Raw genomic sequence first — 18,960 nt, forward strand, 5'->3', positions numbered from 1 at the left:
AGCTAGAAGCCAAAGCTTGGCACTTGCTTCCCAGACTCAATGCAATTAAGACTATTGTTTCACAAAGAGGGGCAACTAATCCAAGAGGATTGACCAACAATCATAGATGTGGTAATACCAACACCATTCGTATAGCTTGCAATACATGTGGTAACACTTCATTGGTCTGTACTACACTAGACCACCTCTCAGATGCTTTTGGTAACATACAGACCAACAAACCATCTCTAGCAAGTCTTGCACACACTCTAGTAGTAGCACATAACACTCTAAAATGAATAAACAATTGTGTGGTAACTATACTTTACCAAAATACTTTGTAGTTTCTGCCATAACTTCAGCAGGTTCCAATAAACCTCCTAACCAAACCACAAAGTCTGGTATTCATCACAACTCATTGTGCTGCTTTGAGCATCATTCTGTAGACTTTAGATAGTGTGGTGGACGTGGCAGTCCAGGTGGCACTTTTGAGGGTCATGCTATGGCATGTCATTCACCAACAAGCACCTACCAACAAATGGTCACACCCCACAATTGTCAGGAGATAAGGAGTCATATGAGGAAATAGTTACATTTCCATAAGAAATGGTTCAGACTTCAACTTCCTAGTGACTCTTGACTTCCACGGCATGAACCTTGTGCATATATATAACATTAGAGCACAGGCTCTAGCAATGGCACATAACACTCTTCACAGGAATAAACACTTGTGCAGTAACCATACTTCACCCAAATACTCTACAGTTTCTGCCATGGTTTCAGTAGGGTCTAATACACCTCCTAACTGTAAGAACCCTGCTGGTTCTAACTCTCTTGAAATACTTTTGCTGATTTGTTTTTGGATTTTCAAGGGTTTTGAACAATTTTAAATAAAAAGTAACAAGTGCACCAAGCAAGAATTGCTCATAAAACTAAATAGATACCTGTTGATGTGTCTTTTGTACACGACCAAACACAGAATAAAATACCTAAAGGTACCTTATCCTCTCTTGAACAAAGTTTCCCGAATGCTGAAGATATCGCCGAAGGATCAATCGAGGCAACTCCAAGGTTCTTGTATGTAGGGTCTCTATGTGTGGATAAGCTCTTCGTGGTAGGATGTGATTTTGCTGGAATCACAAGGGGACTTACATTTGATTGCCTGAGCGTTTGATTTGCTTTGGATATTGCTGAAACGTGAGATTTTTACTGGTCCTAGATTTTGGAAAAAAAGGAAAAAGGAGAAGGGTTGAAATGGGATCTATTTCTAATACTAAGAATGTAAGAGCAATGAATGACCTTTGATGAAATTCTAAGTAAGTCTTTCTTTGACATCCCAGGACCATCTCCACAAGGTTAGTGCGATCTTTTGAGGAAAGCTTTATGATGTTCAGATCACCGCTACAGGCATGAACACCATCAAGTTGATGCATATCAATGAAGAAGCGACAATTGAAGTTAAGCTTAAGCTGAATGATTCCAGTTGACTACACAAGGCAAGTCTGCAATCAACAAACTGCTAGTAGTATGGATATACAAATTTCACCATCGATCATACACATTTCTTCCACTCATCTAATAACATGAAATCAAATTTGAGAAGTATAGAGACCATGCAAATTGTTGAATCGACCCATAGAATTCACCATTTCTTCAATGAAGTTTACAAGTCTTTTACAACAACATCTTGGCAACAATCTTTGCCTTCTCTTTTTATTCTACTCTAACTATTTCCTACTCTCTAACTATTCACTACTATCTATTCTCTATTAACCAACTATTAACCTTTACAAATGAGGAGCCAGGGCTTATATAGAGAAACCCTTATTAGGGTTTGTTACAACAAACTTCCTTAGCCCATTAGAAAATTACATTCCAAGGGTGAGGACCAATAGGAAGCAGGGGTAGGTGCCTCGAAGTTTGTGCCGCCTCTAGTAAATTAGGTACATTGAATCTGGTCATGCTGAGGTGGACCAATCCGACTGGAGGAATGATGTCTGGGATGCCACCTTGCTTGACACTTGTAACTTGGTTGATGTTGAATTTGGTGATGCTGAGAAGCTAACTTTAATTAACTCTTCTGAAACTATCTGCTTCTTCAACAGACCCTGGTATCGACCTTGGTTGATTCTACTCTGTCTTTGATGTGTTTGATGAATGGAGTACCTCTCCTTGACTCCCATGTGTCTGATGAAGTTTTTCTGATTTTCAAGTCATCCTTCTCCAGAAGTACACCTCCGCCTGGGAGTGTTGGCAAAGCCTTTCTTTGTCATCTTGTGGTAGAATGAGGTCTTGAGGCTAATTTGAACTCCGTGAACACTCCTAGTCTTCCAATGCTTCAAAGCACCTCGAGTCTTCCCTTTTTGCCTGTGGAATGTCCTTGATGACGATGGACTGGAAGAGGTCGTCCTTGATGATGCTGGACTGGGAGAGATCCATCTGCAAAATAAACCAAAAGGTGATTAAGCACATGACATATTCATTTCAACATAGCATTTTCCACCTTAAATCTTTAATGAGAAGACATCAAAATGGAATTTCGCTCAAGATTTTCCCCAGGGATAGGCCCTATAATATTTCGCCCTGGACCCTTTGGAAGGGTCAGGAGCGAAATTTGCATTCCTGCCCAATTTAGACTTCATTTCATCATAATCCCACAACTAGCCCTTTGCCTAGCACAAACTTGAAGGAAAAATGATATTTTGAGAATTTCGCTCTGGACCCTTTGGAAGGGTCAGGAGCGAAATTCAAGTTTTAGGCTTGATCTTACACTTCCTTTACCTTAATTCACCTTACAAGGCAAGAATACCTCACTCCACCTTCAACCATGCCATAGGTATCAAAGTTTTAGCTTCATTCAAGGAAGAAAAGGGTGGTTTGAAGAATTTCGCTCTGGACCTTTGGAAGGGTCAGGAGCAAATTTTTTTGTTTTGCTTGTTTTCCTTCACTCAACTCCATTTCTCTCCACCTTGCTTCTCACCTTTGGATCCTTCTCTCAACTTGACAACATTCACTTGGTCCCGAAAAGGCTAAAAAGTGAATTTCGCTAAAAAACATGGCCAAGAATAGGACCTATAATGGATTTCGCCCTCGACCCTCTGGAAGGATCAGGAGCGAATTTCTTCCTCTAGCCTAAAATCATCTTTTTTGGAGGCAACAATCCATTCAAGGGCAATCCTAAGGGCTTCTATCACCTTGGTCTAGGCCTGGCTTGGCACAAATACGAAAGGAATAGGTGGATTTTGGGAATTTCGCTTTGGACCCTTTGGAAGGGTTAGGAGCAAAATTCTTGTTTTGAGTTTATTTCCTCATTCTTTCAACTCCAATCCACCTCCAAGACCAAGGACACATCGCCTCACTCCTATCTAGGCCATAAAAACCAAAAACTTGACTTGATTTGCAAGGGAAAAAAAGGTGATCTTAGGAATTTCGCTTTGGACCCTTTGGAAGGGTCAGGAGCAAAATTCATGTTTTTGCTCAATTCCTTCAAGTTTGAAGATCACCAACAAGTCAAAGTCATGCTCAAGGACGCCTCCAATCCTATCTCATCCTGACCCACACTTGACTTAGCATAAAATTGAGAAAAAAGGTGGTTTTGTGAAATTTCGCCTTGGACCCTTTGGAAGGTTCAGGAGCGAATTTCTCATTCTTGACTTGATTCTTCATCCTTTCAATCTCATTCTTCATTACAAGATAAAATTTCATTGTTTTTCACCCAAGGAACAAAGTTTTAAGCCCAAGCAAGGTTAAAAAATCGGTTTGTAAGGAATTTCGCTCTGGACCCTTTGGAAGGGTTAGGCGCGAAATTCATGTTCTAGGCTAAAATCCTTCACATTCTTACATCCGATCACTTCAAAACTAGAATGTAGGTCCAAACAAGGAAGGAAATGAGGTTTATGGGAAATTTTGCTCTGGACCCTTTGGAAGGGTCAGGAGCGAAATTTCCATTCTTGGACAAAATCCTCACTTTTCAATGCTTTCAATCATCCCCCAAGGAAAGAACACATCAATCCACCTTCCAACATGCCTTAGAGACCAACACTTAGCCAAAATTAGGAAGGAAATGAGGGTTATGAGGATTTTCGCTTTGGACCCTTTGGAAGGGTCAGGAGCGAAAATCTTGATTTATCCAATTCTCTCTCAAACTTGATCAATTTCAAGGTCCTTTCAAACTCTATTCATCATTTTAGGCAAGATAGAAGGTAAAATGGAAGATTTCGCTCTAGACCCTTTGGAAGGGTCAGGAGCGAAATTTCCATTCTAGGTTGATTTTCACGATTTCATCTAATCCATCTTTAAACTTGATCAAATTTGCCTCTCCTTACCACCATCAAGTCCATTTGCCACACACTTGGCTCAAAGCAAGGTCTTTCCAATGTCCTAGGCAAAATAGAGGGTCAGATGAGGATTTCACTCTGGACCCTTTGGAAGGGTCAGGAGCGAAATTCCTACTTTAGGCTAATTTCCATCTTTTTGCAGTCTTAAACCTCCTCTCCAAGGCAAACATGCATCCAAGCCTCCTCAACTATGCCTAAAAAATCCAAAACTTGGCCATATGAAAGAGCAAAATAGATGAAAAGGTGAATTTTGCTCTGGACCCTTTGGAAGGGTTAGGAGCGAAATTCACGTTTTAGACAAAATCCACACTCTCCAACTCCTTCAATCACTCCCTAGGGCTAGAACATATCAAATTGCCTTTACCATACCCAAGGAACAAGGTTTTTCAGTGCAAACAAGGGAAAAAAGGTGACTTCTAAGAATTTCGCTCTGGACCCTTTGGAAGGTTTAGGAGCGAAATTCACTTTTTGAGTTAATTTCTCACTTATTTTCTCCTCTTCATACCTTGGACAAACTTCGTTAGGCTTCCTTCCATCATGATCACATGAATTTGCTCTTCAAGTTGAGATCTAGCCCAAGAATTTGGTGAAAAATAGGGTTTTACATGAATTTCGCTCTGGACCCTTTGGAAGGGTCAGGAGTGAAATTCTTCCTTGGGCTCAAATCCTGACTTCATTTTCACATTTCTTCACTCCAAATAAGTGTTTTGCCTTCATAGATGCCTGGGAATGAGCTAGTTCATGACTTTGGGCAATGTAGAGTGTCTTACAAAGGAATTCGCTCTGGACCCTTTGGAAGGATTAGGAGCGAAATTCCTATTCTAGGCTTGATTTACATTGGAATTGAGTTGACTTTGGCCTAGACTCATGCCTTGATGCATATCCTTCCATATCCTTGCCCATTCGCTCAACCACTCTTTGACTTAGGTGAGATCCCGAGTCCTTGGCGAATTTTCGCTTTGGTTAGGAGCAAAATTAAAATTCGCTCTGGACCCCTTGGAAGGGTCAGGAGCGAAATTTGACATTTTAGCCTCTCCGTCAGGATTCATTTATGGAATATAACATTTAAGTATAAGAATACTTTAAGTTATATTCCATATATACTGTCAGGATGTTTGAGAGTGGTTTCAAACCTCCAGGAGTTATAATGCAAAATCTAGTTTTTGGAGGATTCTTCAATTTTCCAGACTTAGCCAAATTTCAGGACATTTGAAGATTAGGATGACATTCCAGACAACCAAATTTTAGGACATTTGAAGATCAGGATGACATTCCAGACTTCATCACTCACCAACTTGACCTAACTCAGACCTTCAAAGAGGATATTCACTCACCAAGCAAAACACAATTAGCAACAAGAGCAAAACCAGGCCCTAAGGAAGACTTTCAAAGAAACCCTAACCCGGAGCATCCACTGACTCACCTTTAGCTAAAACAAAGCCTGCTCTCTTAATAATCTCTCTGGCAACACTCAGCATGCAAAGGCTAACAGACAAAACCCTAAAAGACCTAGAAACAAACCCCAGAAAGCAAAAAAAGTAGGGGTCCCCATTTGCAATGGGGCGATGTGTGAATACGTCACAACAATACCAAATATAGGGTAATTGAATCTATATTATGAATTAGATAACTGCTGCAAATGAAATTAATACATAAAACATACACGTAGGTCCTCAACTTATTTTAAATAAAGAATTCTGGAGTTTGCCAGCCGAGACTAGGAAACTGACCAAAATAGACATACAAGTCCAGAGTATAATTTCTCTAGGCCAAAAATGTGATGAAACCACTTGAATATGCTGGGCATTGGGAATGGTGCAACCAATTTGCAAAATAGGAAGGTGTTTCAACCTCCCAGACAAATTCTGAGCAACCATCATCGTGAGCTCAGTAGAACTCATCTCAGTTATGCTCTTTTGCTCTACCAGGGAGTCATTTTCCTAGACCCCATGTGCCAAGCCTGAATTGTACGACCAACAATTGGAAACTGTACGACTGTTTATTGAAATGAATATGCTGCTAAAAGGGGTGTCTAACCTGATTTGCCCTTTCCTTATTGAAAAATCTGCAATATCTGAATAAAAGAATCTCTGTTGAAGCACAATAAGACTCCTGAATGAAGCCTTCACAATTGCAATAATTCAGCTGGTCTTCCACAACCTCACACTCACAGATCCACGAAGAATTTCCGTTCTCCAATGGCCAAACCTCTGAAACCCTTGTCAAAGAATTCCATAGAGCAAAATAACAAGCAATTTCAAATAATCGATAATAGAGGTTGAATAGCTTGCTTTGCCTTAATAAACCCAAAAAGGCACGATTTCCAAGAAGTACGCCCAAATGCCTTTTAAATACATTAAAATGTATTTTTTTCACTCTGCATAGTTTATTAATCAACTTGGGCACCCAAATTCACTTTAAGTGATTTAATAAAAATCACTTTATAATATTTAAGTGGCTTTTAATTTAATAAAGTCACTTTATGACTTTATAATAACCATATAAGTTAATTAAATAACTTAACCACTAAAATATTAATATCTCCTTCATTATTCAGTCTTTTGACGTGCCATCTAAAGCTGGAGTCAACACTGAATAACTCCCATGTGTCCTGGTGCCCTGACTAAAAATAGCACAACTGCCAGATTGACTTACTATAAATAGTAAGTCCCCCAACCAAGCCCACACACTGACTGCTAAGGCCCTGGAACTGAACCCAAGACTAAATTGAAGAAGTGGAACTACCACTGAGACTCTCTATTCAAACATGTTAGCCTACGAGAGTCCAAGTAATAGGCTAACCCATTAATAACTGATACTGACTAGAGTGGGGACATTACACTAACCAAACCACAAAGTCTAGTTTTCATCACAATTCATTGTGCTGCTTTGAGTGTCACTCTGCAGACTTTTGATGGTGTAGTTGACGTGGCAGTCCAGGTGGCACTTTTGAGGCTCATGCTATGCAATGTCATTCACCAACAATCAACTTCCAACAGAAGGTTACACCCCACAATTTATTGGGAGATAAGGAGTCAATATAATGAAATAGTTTTATTTCCATAAGAAATGGTTCAACTTCCTAGTGACCCTTGGCCTCCACATGAACCTATGTAATCTATATATGTGCATATCTGTGATGTTAGAAAGACGTGTAATAGAGAGAGGCAGCAGATAGGTAGATATTGGTCATACATCCTTCTCAAGAGTATGTCATGAATAGAATGAACAATTGAATAAATTTGCATTTACCATTTTAGCTCTATTTGTCTCTTGCTTTGCACTTGTTTGTCTCTAAAGCTTCCACACACACCTATAGCTTGCAGTGTCCCAATTACTTTTCTTTTAATATTTCAAACTCTAGCACACAATGACAATAATTTGGCACAATTATTAATAAATATAAAGTTTACTTTCCTTGAAGGTTCAGGAATTACTGTTAATATTTTTATATATTATTTTAAATACTTAGTGTACAGCCCAGAAAATGATTGAATTAATTCTAGTATTAGTTGCTGGTTAATCTCAAAGGCTGCAGAAATCTGCTTTATGTGAATGCCTTTGAAATTTCTCCCAATCTGCCTTAATCAAGGGTTTTTGTCCTCTAATTCAGTAATGGAAATTAGGGGGTTTTCGTCCTCTAGTTTTAAACCTTGAGGGGGTTTCGTCCTCAGGTTACTGAACAACAGTCTATGCTCCACAAGTGGTAATAATTAGATATAAAATGTAGTCTTCTTTTTGGATTTCCTTATATATCATTTTTCTTCAAATGTCATAACCTTTCATATGCACTTTGACTTTTTTATTGATATTATAAAATAATTTTAGTTAACTATTGTTTAATCCCTTTTTAAGGAAATCACAGGTGTATGAGCAAATTCCACAGCCTTGCTGGCATTTTTCATATCATAAATATTAATTATTGATTTGTGAATTGGCACAGCATGCTAAACACCAAATATTGAATTGGCTGCCATATTAATTCTGAAAGGATCTGCCACCGACCAGCATCTACTTGCATTTTATGATCAGTGTTCATCAGCCTCTCAAGACCCACAGGTATGGATGGGCACAAGTTATAATTTTGAGTTTTAAATTTTAGGCCGGGGCATTACATAACTTCATCTAGAGAGTTGTCCACCGGGTTTCAACCTGAGCTCTGGATCTATTAGGTGTACTTGAAGGGTCATTGTGCTTTTTGACAACAGAATTTTTGTCTTAACATTTCATCTTGTTCTTTTCAGAGGTACAATCAAATTTCCGATCGTTTTCATGTTGCAATTTTCAAAACCATGAAAAAACAGTTTTCCTCATAATATATAGATGTAAAACATTTTTTTTTGCCTTCTTGAATCTTGATTGTTCTTGTTTGGCCCAAACACAAATTAACTTCAAACTTGAGAGTTAGAACTGCTTCAGGAGACAAGACATCTTATTCATACTATAGACTTTCCTAGTTATAATCTTTATTCTTGAAGTATCTTGAATCACCCTATGTTAATGTCTATGATTGTTGTTATTGTTTCATTCTGTGATATTACGCTAAATAAAGAAATGGTATGATTCAAATTTCTTTGGAGATGCTACAATATCTATCATCTCAAAAGAAAGTATTTTCAAATCTGTTTGACCATATGCATTTTAGTACACAGATTACTAATTGTTGAAACATATTTTTTTGATAATGCTGTTTGCAAATTTACAAATTCAAATCCTCCAGCACTACCAAATGATATATTTTCAAACACAAGCCTATATCTGATGAACAAACTTGTTTTCTTGATTTCATATTTAATTGGATTGAATGCCCATCCAGTCCATTCAATATACATGACCAAATCTGGTGCAAAGCAATATTTGTAATTCCTTTTGATCTAGATATCCTATCACAATATGCAAGTGCAGGACATTGAGTTCTAAAAGTGTTACAACTTACATGTGAATGGAATTCCTCAATATAGGTGAGTTTTACATTCATGCTACTTAAAAAAGTTGTTGATTTTATGGTAGTGCTCGTTAACCACATGCAAACATTAGATCTGTTGCCTTGCCAACCATAGACGATAAGCTCTTATCATCACCCCCAAGCACACTACATGTCCTTCATGTTATTGAATTCATATCTATTGATGCAATCATGACCTTGCCTATATATGAATCAATACCTCCTAATAGACCTCAAGTCGGCCATATACTTTTGGCACCAAGGATAGGGTCAGACCTATATATTACAAGTTACATATGAGTCTCCCTTAGTTGCGAGTTACATTTAACTTAATTACAAGTTACACACAAGTGGTTCGCCCAAATAGGGCCTGCCCCAAATTAGACTCAACAACTAAGATATCCAAATGCCAAGGCCGACAGGCCACTTGGCATTTTGTGCACTAGGTCGGCCCTAGAAGGGATCCGACCTAGCTACACAACAACACTCCCTCTTTGCTAGGGTGGATTCCTTTTGAATAAACAAGTCACATAGTGATTACCACCATGGCTACTCCCATGAATAATACGTTCACCATAGCTACTCCCAGAGGGTGAACAAGCACATCATGGAATTTCTTCCATGATACTGTGTGTTTTTTGTACACATGCGAACACAGAATAAAATACCTAAAGGTACCTTATCCTCTCTTGAACAAAGTTCCCGACTAATGAAGATCTCGCCGAAGGATCAATCGAGGCAACTCTGAGGTTCTTGTATGTAGGTTCTCTACGTGTGGATAAGCTCTTTGCGGTATGATGTGATTTTGCTGGAATCACAAGGGGACTTACATTCGACGACCTGAACGTCTGATTTGCTTTGGATATTGCTAGAACGTGAGATTTTATTGGTCCTAGATTTAAAAAAAAAAGGAAAAAGGAGAAGGGTTGAAACGGGATCTATTTCTAATACTAAGAATGTAAGAGCAATGAATGACCTTTGATGAAATTCTAACCAAGTCTTGCTTTGACATCCCAGGACCATCTCCACAAGGTTAGTGCGATCTTCTGAGGAAAGCTTTATGATGTTCAGATCACCACTACAGGCATGGACACCATCAGGTTGATGCATATCGATGAAGAAGCGACAATTGAAGTTAAGCCTAAGCTGAATGATTCCAGTTGACTACACAAGGCAAGTCTGCAATTAACAAATTGCTAGTAGTATGGATATACAAATTTCACCATCGATCATACACATTTCTTCCACTCATCTAATAACATGAAATCAAATTTGAGAAGTATAGAGACCATGCAAATTGTTGAATCGACCCATAGAATTCACCATTTCTTCAATGAAGTTTACAAGTCCTTTACAACAACATCTTGGCAACAATCTTTGCCTTCTCTTTCTATTCTACTCTAACTATTTCCTACTCTTTGACTATTCACTACTATCTATTCTCTATTAACCAACTATCAACCAACTATTAACCTTTACAAATGAGGAGCCAGGGCTTATATAGGGAAACCCTTTACAAATAGACGACTCTGATGGACTTAGAATCAATGGCTAGGATTAGAAGATAGAAACCCTAATTAGGGTTTGTTACAACAAACTTCCTCTAGCCAATGAGAAAATTACATTCTAGGAGTGAGGACCAATAGGAAGCAGGGGTAGGTGCCTCGAAGTTTGTGCCGCCTCCGGTAAATTAGGTACATTGAATCTGGTCATGCTGAGGTGGACCAATCTGACTGGAGGAGTGATGACTGGGATGCCACCTTGTCTGACACTTGTAACTTGGTTGATGTTCAATTTGATGATGCTGAGAAGCTAACTTTAATTAACTCTTCTGAAACTATCTGCTTCTTCAACGGACCTTTGCTTTGACCTCCTTTGTCTTTGATGTGCTGGATAGATGGTGTACCTTTACTTGAAATGCTGGCATTGCCTTTCATTGTCATCTTGTGGTTCCTTAGTGTGGCAAAGTGAAGATTCTGGAGGTAGCTGGCAATTCCTTGAACACCTTGAGTCTTCCCTTTTGCCTGTGGAATGTCCTTGACGATGATGGACTGGAATTGGTCGTCCTTGATAATGCTAGACTGGAAGTGGCCGTCCTTGATGTTGGACTTGAATTGGTCGTCGTTGATGATGCTGGACTGTAAGAGGTCATCCTTGCCCTGGTTTTCTCCATCTGTAAAATAAACCAAAAGGTGATTAAGTACATATGACATGTTCATTTCAACAAAGCATTTTCCACCTTAAATCATCAACAACAAGACTTCAAAATAAAGTTCGCTCAAAATCCTTCCCAGGGATAGGCCCTATAAGAATTTCGCCCTGGACCCTTTGGAAGGGTCAAGAGCGAAATTTGCTATTTTGCCCAATTTAGATCTCTTTTCAACATTATCTCACAATTAGCTCTTCGCCTGGCCCAAACAAGGTGAAAAATAGGAGTTTCAAAAACATTTCATCCTGGACCCTCTAGAAGGGTCAGGAGCGAATTTTGCATTCCAGGATAATTCTATCACTTGCTTACTCCAAAATTCCTCCCAAGGCAAACATATGATAGCTTTCCTTCCTCCAAAGCCTAGGGATCCATGCTTTGACCTTTATCATGAGCAAGTTAGGTGAAATTGAGGATTTCGCCCTGGACCCTTTGGAAGGGTCAGGAGCGAATTTCTTGATCATGGACAAAACACTCACTTCTTTCACTCACAACCCCTTCTAAGACATGTTTTTGGCAATCTTTAAGCCCAATCTACCTTGATCATTGTCTTGGTCTAGCACAAATTTGGAAGAAAAAGGACATTTGGTGAATTTCACCCTGGACCCTTTGGAAGGGTCAAGAGCGAAATTCATGATTTGCTTGTTTTCCTTCACCAAGGTCTATCTTTTTCACTTTATATACTTGGACTCTTATCCTTGGATCCTTCTCCCATGTTTGCAACATTTTGCTTGACTTCAAAATGACCAGAAAAGAGAATTTTGGTAGAAATCATGGCCAGGGACAGGACCTATAATGGATTTCGCCCTGGACCCTTTGGAAGGGTCAGGAGCGAATTTCTTCCTCTTAGCCCAAAATCATCATTTTTGGAGACAACAATCCATTCAAGGGCAATCTCAAGGGCTTCTATCACCTTGGTCTAGGCCCGACTTGGCACAAATATGAAAGGAATAGGTGGTTTTTAGGAATTTCGCTCTGGACCCTTTGGAAGGGTCAGGAGCGAAATTCATGATTTGAGCTTATTTTCCCATTCTCTCAACTCCAATCCACCTCCAAAACCAAGGATACATCGCCTCACTCCTATCTAGGCCATAAAAACCAAAAACTCAACTTGATTTGCAAGGAAAATAGGTGATCCTAGGAATTTCGCTCTGGACCCTTTGGAAGGATCAGGAGCGAAATTCTTGATTTGGCTCAATTTCCATCATTTTGATAACCGCTAGCAAGTCAAGGTCACCTAAGGACACTCCCAATCCTAATTCACCATGAACCACCCTAGACTTGGCATAAAATTGAGGGAAAAAAGTGGTTTTGGGGAATTTCGCTCTGGACCCTTTGGAAGGGTCAGGAGAAAAATTCACACTCTAGGCTTGATATTTCATTTCTTGAACTCCAATCTACATTTCCAAGCAAAAATTCATCACTCCACTTCCATATACGCCATAGGAACCAAAGTTTTGACCTCATCCAAGGAGAAAATAGGTGCTTTGAAGAATTTCGCTCTGGACCCTTTGGAAGGGTCAGGAGCGAAATTCACAATCTAGGACAAAATCCTTCACATTCTTACATCCCATCACTTCAAAACTAGAATGTTGGTCCAAACAAGGAAGGAAATGAGGTTTATGGGAAATTTCGCTCTGGACCCTTTGGAAGGGTCATGAGCGAAATTTCCATTCTTGGACATAAATCCTTACTTTCCAATGCTTTCATTCACTTCTCAAGGCAAGAACACATCAATCCACCTTCCAACATGCCTTAGAGACCAACACTTGGCCAAAATTAGGAAGGAAATGAGGGTTATGAGGATTTTCGCTCTGGACCTTCTAGAAGGGTCAGGAGCAAAAATCTTGATTTATCCAATTCTCTCTCAAAGTTGATCGATCTCAAGGTCCTTTCAAACTCTATTCATCATTTTAGGCAAGATAGAAGGTCAGATGGAAGATTTCGCTCTGGACCCTTTGGAAGGGTCAGGAGCGAAATTTCCATTCTAGGTTGATTTTCACCATTTCATCGCCTCAAACTTCTTTCAAAGGCTAGAACACCTCAAGGTCACTGCAACCATGCCTTAGAAGTCCAAAACTTGGCCATAACGAGGAAGAAAATGGGTGTTTTCAAGAATTTCGCTCTGGACCCTTTGGAAGGGTCAGGAGCAAAATTCCTTCTTTAGGCTAATTTCCATCATTTTGTAGTCTTAAACCTCCTCTCCAAGGCAAACATGCATTCAAGTCTCCTCAAATACGCCTCATAAATCCAAAACTTGGCCATATGAAAGAGCAAAATAGAGGAAAAGGTGAATTTCGCTCTGGACCCTTTGGAAGGGTCAGGAGCGAAATTCCCCTTTTGAGCTAATTTCTTACTCATTTTCTCCTCTTCATACCTTGGACAAACTTCATTAGGCCTCCTTCCATCACGATCACATGAATTTTCTCTTCAAGTTGACATCTAGCCCAAGAATTTGGTGAAAAATAGGGTTTTACATGAATTTCGCTCTAGACCCTTTGGAAGGGTCAAGAGCGAAATTCCTCCTTGAGCTCAAGTCCTGGCTTCATTTTCACTTTTCTTCATTTACACAAGCGCTTTAACCTTCATTCAAACCTAGGAAAGGATTAGCTCAGAGCTTGGGTCGAGGTGGAGTGTCTTGTGGAGAAATTCGCTCTGGACCCTTTGGAAGGATCAGGAGCGAAATTCATTTTTGGGCTTAATTCACCTCCTTTTCCACTTGACTTTGCCTTAGTCTTGATCTTTGATTCATTTCCTTCCATGTTCTAGCCAAATTTGTCCAACTCAGACCTTCAAAGATGATATTCACTCACCAAGCAAGACACAATTAGCAACAAGAGCAAAACCAGGCCCTAAGGAAGACTTTCAAAGAAACCCTAACCCGGAGCATCCACTGACTCACCTTTAGCTAAAATAGAGCCTGCTATCTTAGTGATCCCTTTGGCAACACTCATCATGCAAAGGCTAACATACAAAACCCTAAAAGACCAAGAAAGCAAACCCTAGAAAGCAAAAAAGTAGGGGTCCCCATTTGCAATGGGGCGATGTGTGAATACGTCACAACAGATACCCACCATACCTATTCCCAAAGGGTGAGCTCACCATGCCTACTCGTAGAGGGTGGAAGAGGGCTTTCACCTCAATCTTCTCCTAGAGAAGGGTGCATTACCACCATGCCTACTCACAGAGGGTGGAACAAAGGCTCTAACCTTAGACTTCTCCCAGAGAAGAATGCATCTCCACCATGCCTACTCGCAGAGGGTGGATCCACCATACCTACTCACAGAGGGTGGAACGAGGGCTTTCACTTCAAACTTCTCTCACAGAGAAGAATGCATTAACAAGGGATTGCACCTCGAACTTCTCCCTCATAGAGAAGAACTCATTAACAAGGGATTGCACCTCGAACTTCTCCCTCACAGAGAAGAACTCATTAACAAGGGACTGCACCTCGAATTTCTCCCTCAGAGAGAAGAACTCATTAACAAATTTTCATGATGACGTGGCTCCCTTTGAAGCTGAAATGTCAGGCTCCCTCTGAAGCTGAAATGTTAGGCTTCCTCAAGCTCCCTCTAAAGCTGAAATGTCAGGCTCCCTCTAACGCTGAAGCGACAAGCTTCCTTTGAAGTTGAAATCAATCTTTTGACCTCTTCGTTCAAGGTTCCTTCTGACGATAAGTCAGACTCCCTGTGAATGCTGATTCTTCCTCTGCGAAGAAGTGCAAGCAATCTTCCTTGAATGCAACCTTTGATTCGTCCAACACGATCGAGGGTGATCTGCTCAGTGCCCAGATACACAAAGTCGTTGCAGTGCTCCATACTGGCAATCACTTCATTTCCCTTGAAGTACTTCCTCATGGACTCGCTCAGCCCATTAAAATAAGCCTTAGCCAGTTCCACCCGCCTGCCAAGGCCCTCGCTCAGCAACTCCAAAATATGAATAACATTGACCTTCATGCCATCGATCCCTGTCCGAGACAAATACAAGTGCAATGCATCATAAAGTTCCACAACACGCTCCGGTAGAACGAGGCCCACACCATTGTTAACAATCTTATCAATAGCTAGATCCTCCATGGTAGTTTCCAACCCAATGAGTCGTCCACCAAACCTTGAAGCGGAAAATGCTGCAGATTCTCATGTCTTTCAGCTTTCCCAGTGAGGTCACATGGCGGCTTTGCGAGGTCTCGGTAATCGACTTTTGCCTGCACTTTGATTTCTCAGTCTGCAAATTACTTTGATTGAACTCCCTCAAAAGCACATGATCTACCTACAAGCGGTTAGGCTCTATAGAAGGAACCCGCTTTGATACCATGTTGATTTTATGGCAGTTCTCGTTAACCACATGCAAACATCAGATCTGTTGCCTTCCCAACCATAGACGATAAGCTCTTATCGTCACCCTCGAGCACGCTACATGTCCTTCATGTTATTGAATTCATATCTATTGATGCAATCATGACCTTGCATATATATGAATCAATACCTCCTAATAGACCTCAAGTCGGCCATATACTTTTGTCGCCAAGGATAGGGTCAGACCTATATATTACAAGTTACATATGAGTCTCCCTTAGTTGCGAGTTACATTTAACTTAATTACAAGTTACACACAAGTGGTTCGCCCAAATAGGGCATGCACCAAATTAGACTCAACAATTGAGCTATCCAAATGCCAAGGCCGACAGGCCACTTGGCATTTTGTGCACTAGGTCGACCCTAGAAGGGATCCGACCTAGCTACACAACAACAGCTGTGGGGTATCCAAACACTCAATAGTTCGAAAAATAAAGGTAAAATTTGATGACTGGACACAGATAACCTATTTTAGTGTTCTTTTTTAAAACCAAAATACACCATAAATATTTAATATGAAATGAGCATTAAGTTGCATGATGATTTTTGGCGTGACAACTCGATACAAAATTCAGTGTAAGCACTTGGAGACTCTGTAAGCAAAACTCAAATAGTGCGAAATTGGAGAAATGTATCCTGTGGGTTAGAAAATGCTGGCAAAATTTCCAACTATGAGCTTGATTCATATTTGACAATGGTCTATGGTGTTCTCTTTCCATAACATGTGATTTCTCTGTTGCAAACTGTTATCTTTTTTTATTGCTTTGAGTTAAAATTAAAGTGAAGCTCTTTTTCTTATCAACAGTGTCAATTTGGATGATTGTATCAAAATCTAACACGTTTTTCTAAACCCTAGCATCATGGTCATCCACAACCTTAAATCTTGGACGTGTTTTTCCAAAACATGCAAATCATCATTTAAAAAACTTGGAGACCTTTGCAAATTAGCCCTTAATAAACAAACTGATACCAACTGCTTTAATGATTACATAAAGTGAGGCTTTTTCCTAAGTTCTTCCTCGAGTCTGATCATTATGAGTGATTGTTTTGAGAACAGTAATAATGCTTAAGATCAACGCTTTACCATATTTTTTGAATCACTTAAGGTTGAGTAAAATCACTGACATGTTTATACGAAAAGACTATGAGATGCTAGCTTCAATAAATGAAAGGAAGAGCTAAATCATGGAGCAGTCTTCATGACATTATAACATTTTTTAGCAGGTTCTGCAGTAGGACACGTTGGCCTTTCAAGCTATAAGATGCTCTCCTTTCTAAGGAATGTATTTATCTAACCACTCCATAGTTGCTCCTGAACCTGAGCCAAAATAGGGCTTCCAATCCTCCTGCACAGCGTTCAGCTACTAGCTGCAAATCAAATCATGTTCTATCTTCATCTTCCTGTATACTCCATGTATTAAGTTTCAACCTCCATATCAAAGTCTGCTATAGATAAGCTTTCACCAGCTCTCCAGAATAGGCCTGCTGTTCAGGCTATTCAGCAGGGACATCCTCTTCCTCCTTACTTAAACCTACCACCTCGGTTGGCTTATTTCTTCATCTCTGTCTGGTACCATTTTCTTTATCATCAGCAGCTAGAGAAGTTCACTCTTCATCCTGATTATTCAGCTCCTCTGATTAATGTGAAGTTTTGCACTCAGGGCATTGGAGCAATGCCTTTATTTTACCATGTCAACTGCCATTCCCTTCATAAGCCTTCAAATCCTATCAAGCGGCATCATCACTCTCCTGCATCCAATTCCTCCAGTCCCTGCACCCCCAATTTTCGGCTTCTAGAACTTCTCATGAGTTGCAAGTATATTGCTTGAATTGAGAAGAACAATCTGAACATCTATCAGACGAGCTATTTTCTTGCAGCTCAGTTTGGAGTTGGGGCCTATGAATGATTTGGTTACATCATCTCGCAGATATTTTCACAAAATAACCCATATACTTCCCGCCGTTACTAAAAATTTGTGATTATTCATGATTGTGGACTACATCTCACAATGCTGTATACTTCCTTACATATGATGTCTCTTTGTTTGCTATTTATATGTGTTGCTGTATGATAATCTTCTGAAGAATATCATCTACTCTATTTTTTTCTTCTGCATATTGCATTATGTTATATTATGTCTGCATGGCATCCTTTACTTGTGTTCAATATGATTGACTGTCTGCAGGAGTGGTATTATTTATGTAGGGATGTGTGATCTAGAGTGACATTAAAATATCGGTAAATTAATCCTTGATAGTTGATAATATACACGAATTGTTTCACAAACTATTTTTTATAAAAAATGGCATGCAAGACTGATTTTGCATGCCTGCTGCATTATTAGCTATATTAATCCAGATTTTCAATTTGTTTGCAGAGTAACTTATTATGGATAGGGAAATGAAAGAAAGTGATATAGAAACCAAGGAACTAGACAAATGCACTCAGGAACAGAAGAAAAACATGAAAGTGAAAGTGCTATTCTTTGCCAGGGCCCGTGATCTTGCTGGTGTATCTGATAAGGTTTTGGATATAGAAGAAGGTTCAACTACTTTGGACTGTGTTAATAAGCTTATACTGCAAGTACCAAGTTTAAAAGCAATATATGACTGCATGGCGGTGGCTTTAAATGAAATGTACACTTCTGATTCTACTATTGTGAAAGATGGAGATGAACTTGCGCTTATCCCTCCAATCAGTGGAGGTTGAAATTGGCTTTATCTGTGCACACGTTCAATGTGGCCAAGCATTCCATTTTTTGTGTAAGATAAATAGTTTACATTCCTAGTGTTATTGTAAGCCACCAACTTAAGTAAACTGTGGTTGGAATCCCCAAAGTGACATAACTTTTCTAATTTTAATGTGATTCTTGGTTTTGTATTTCTAATTTTAATGCGATTCTTGGTTTTCTATTGTTGACATCTGGTGTTAATGTTTAGTGTTGATGTTTGTTGCTCATAAGAAGCTGCTGCAATATTTGTAAATTATCTTCAAATATAAATAAAATAAACTAGATTGTTTGTTCATCTTCACATTTGTTTGTTAGTGCTTCAAAATTTTACAATTTGATTGTTTCACTTGGACTCTGCAATAAAGATTGAACATAGTTTCTATTTTATATGTATTTCTGAATTTTT

General features: G+C 39.4%; 1 protein-coding gene across 2 annotated transcripts in view; it reads left to right on the forward strand.

Moving 5' to 3' along the window:
- The window catches only part of LOC131050201 (molybdopterin synthase sulfur carrier subunit), an 83,510-nt gene extending 64,768 nt beyond the window's left edge, over positions 1-18,742 (forward strand). Inside the window, exons 2-3 of one of the 2 annotated variants that reach the window (XM_059218492.1) lie at positions 8,260-8,375; positions 18,201-18,742. In XM_059218492.1, the coding sequence (XP_059074475.1) occupies positions 18,212-18,532 (321 nt within the window). In that variant the 5' untranslated portion in view covers positions 8,260-8,375; positions 18,201-18,211 and the 3' untranslated portion in view covers positions 18,533-18,742. The remainder of the gene's footprint in view (positions 1-8,259; positions 8,376-18,200) is intronic. The other variant, XM_059218493.1, reaches the window with a different exon arrangement.
- The last annotated feature ends 218 nt before the right edge of the window (positions 18,743-18,960 follow it).

Source organism: Cryptomeria japonica, chromosome 3 (assembly GCF_030272615.1).
Source record: "Cryptomeria japonica chromosome 3, Sugi_1.0, whole genome shotgun sequence".
NCBI classification, from domain to species: domain Eukaryota; kingdom Viridiplantae; phylum Streptophyta; class Pinopsida; order Cupressales; family Cupressaceae; genus Cryptomeria; species Cryptomeria japonica.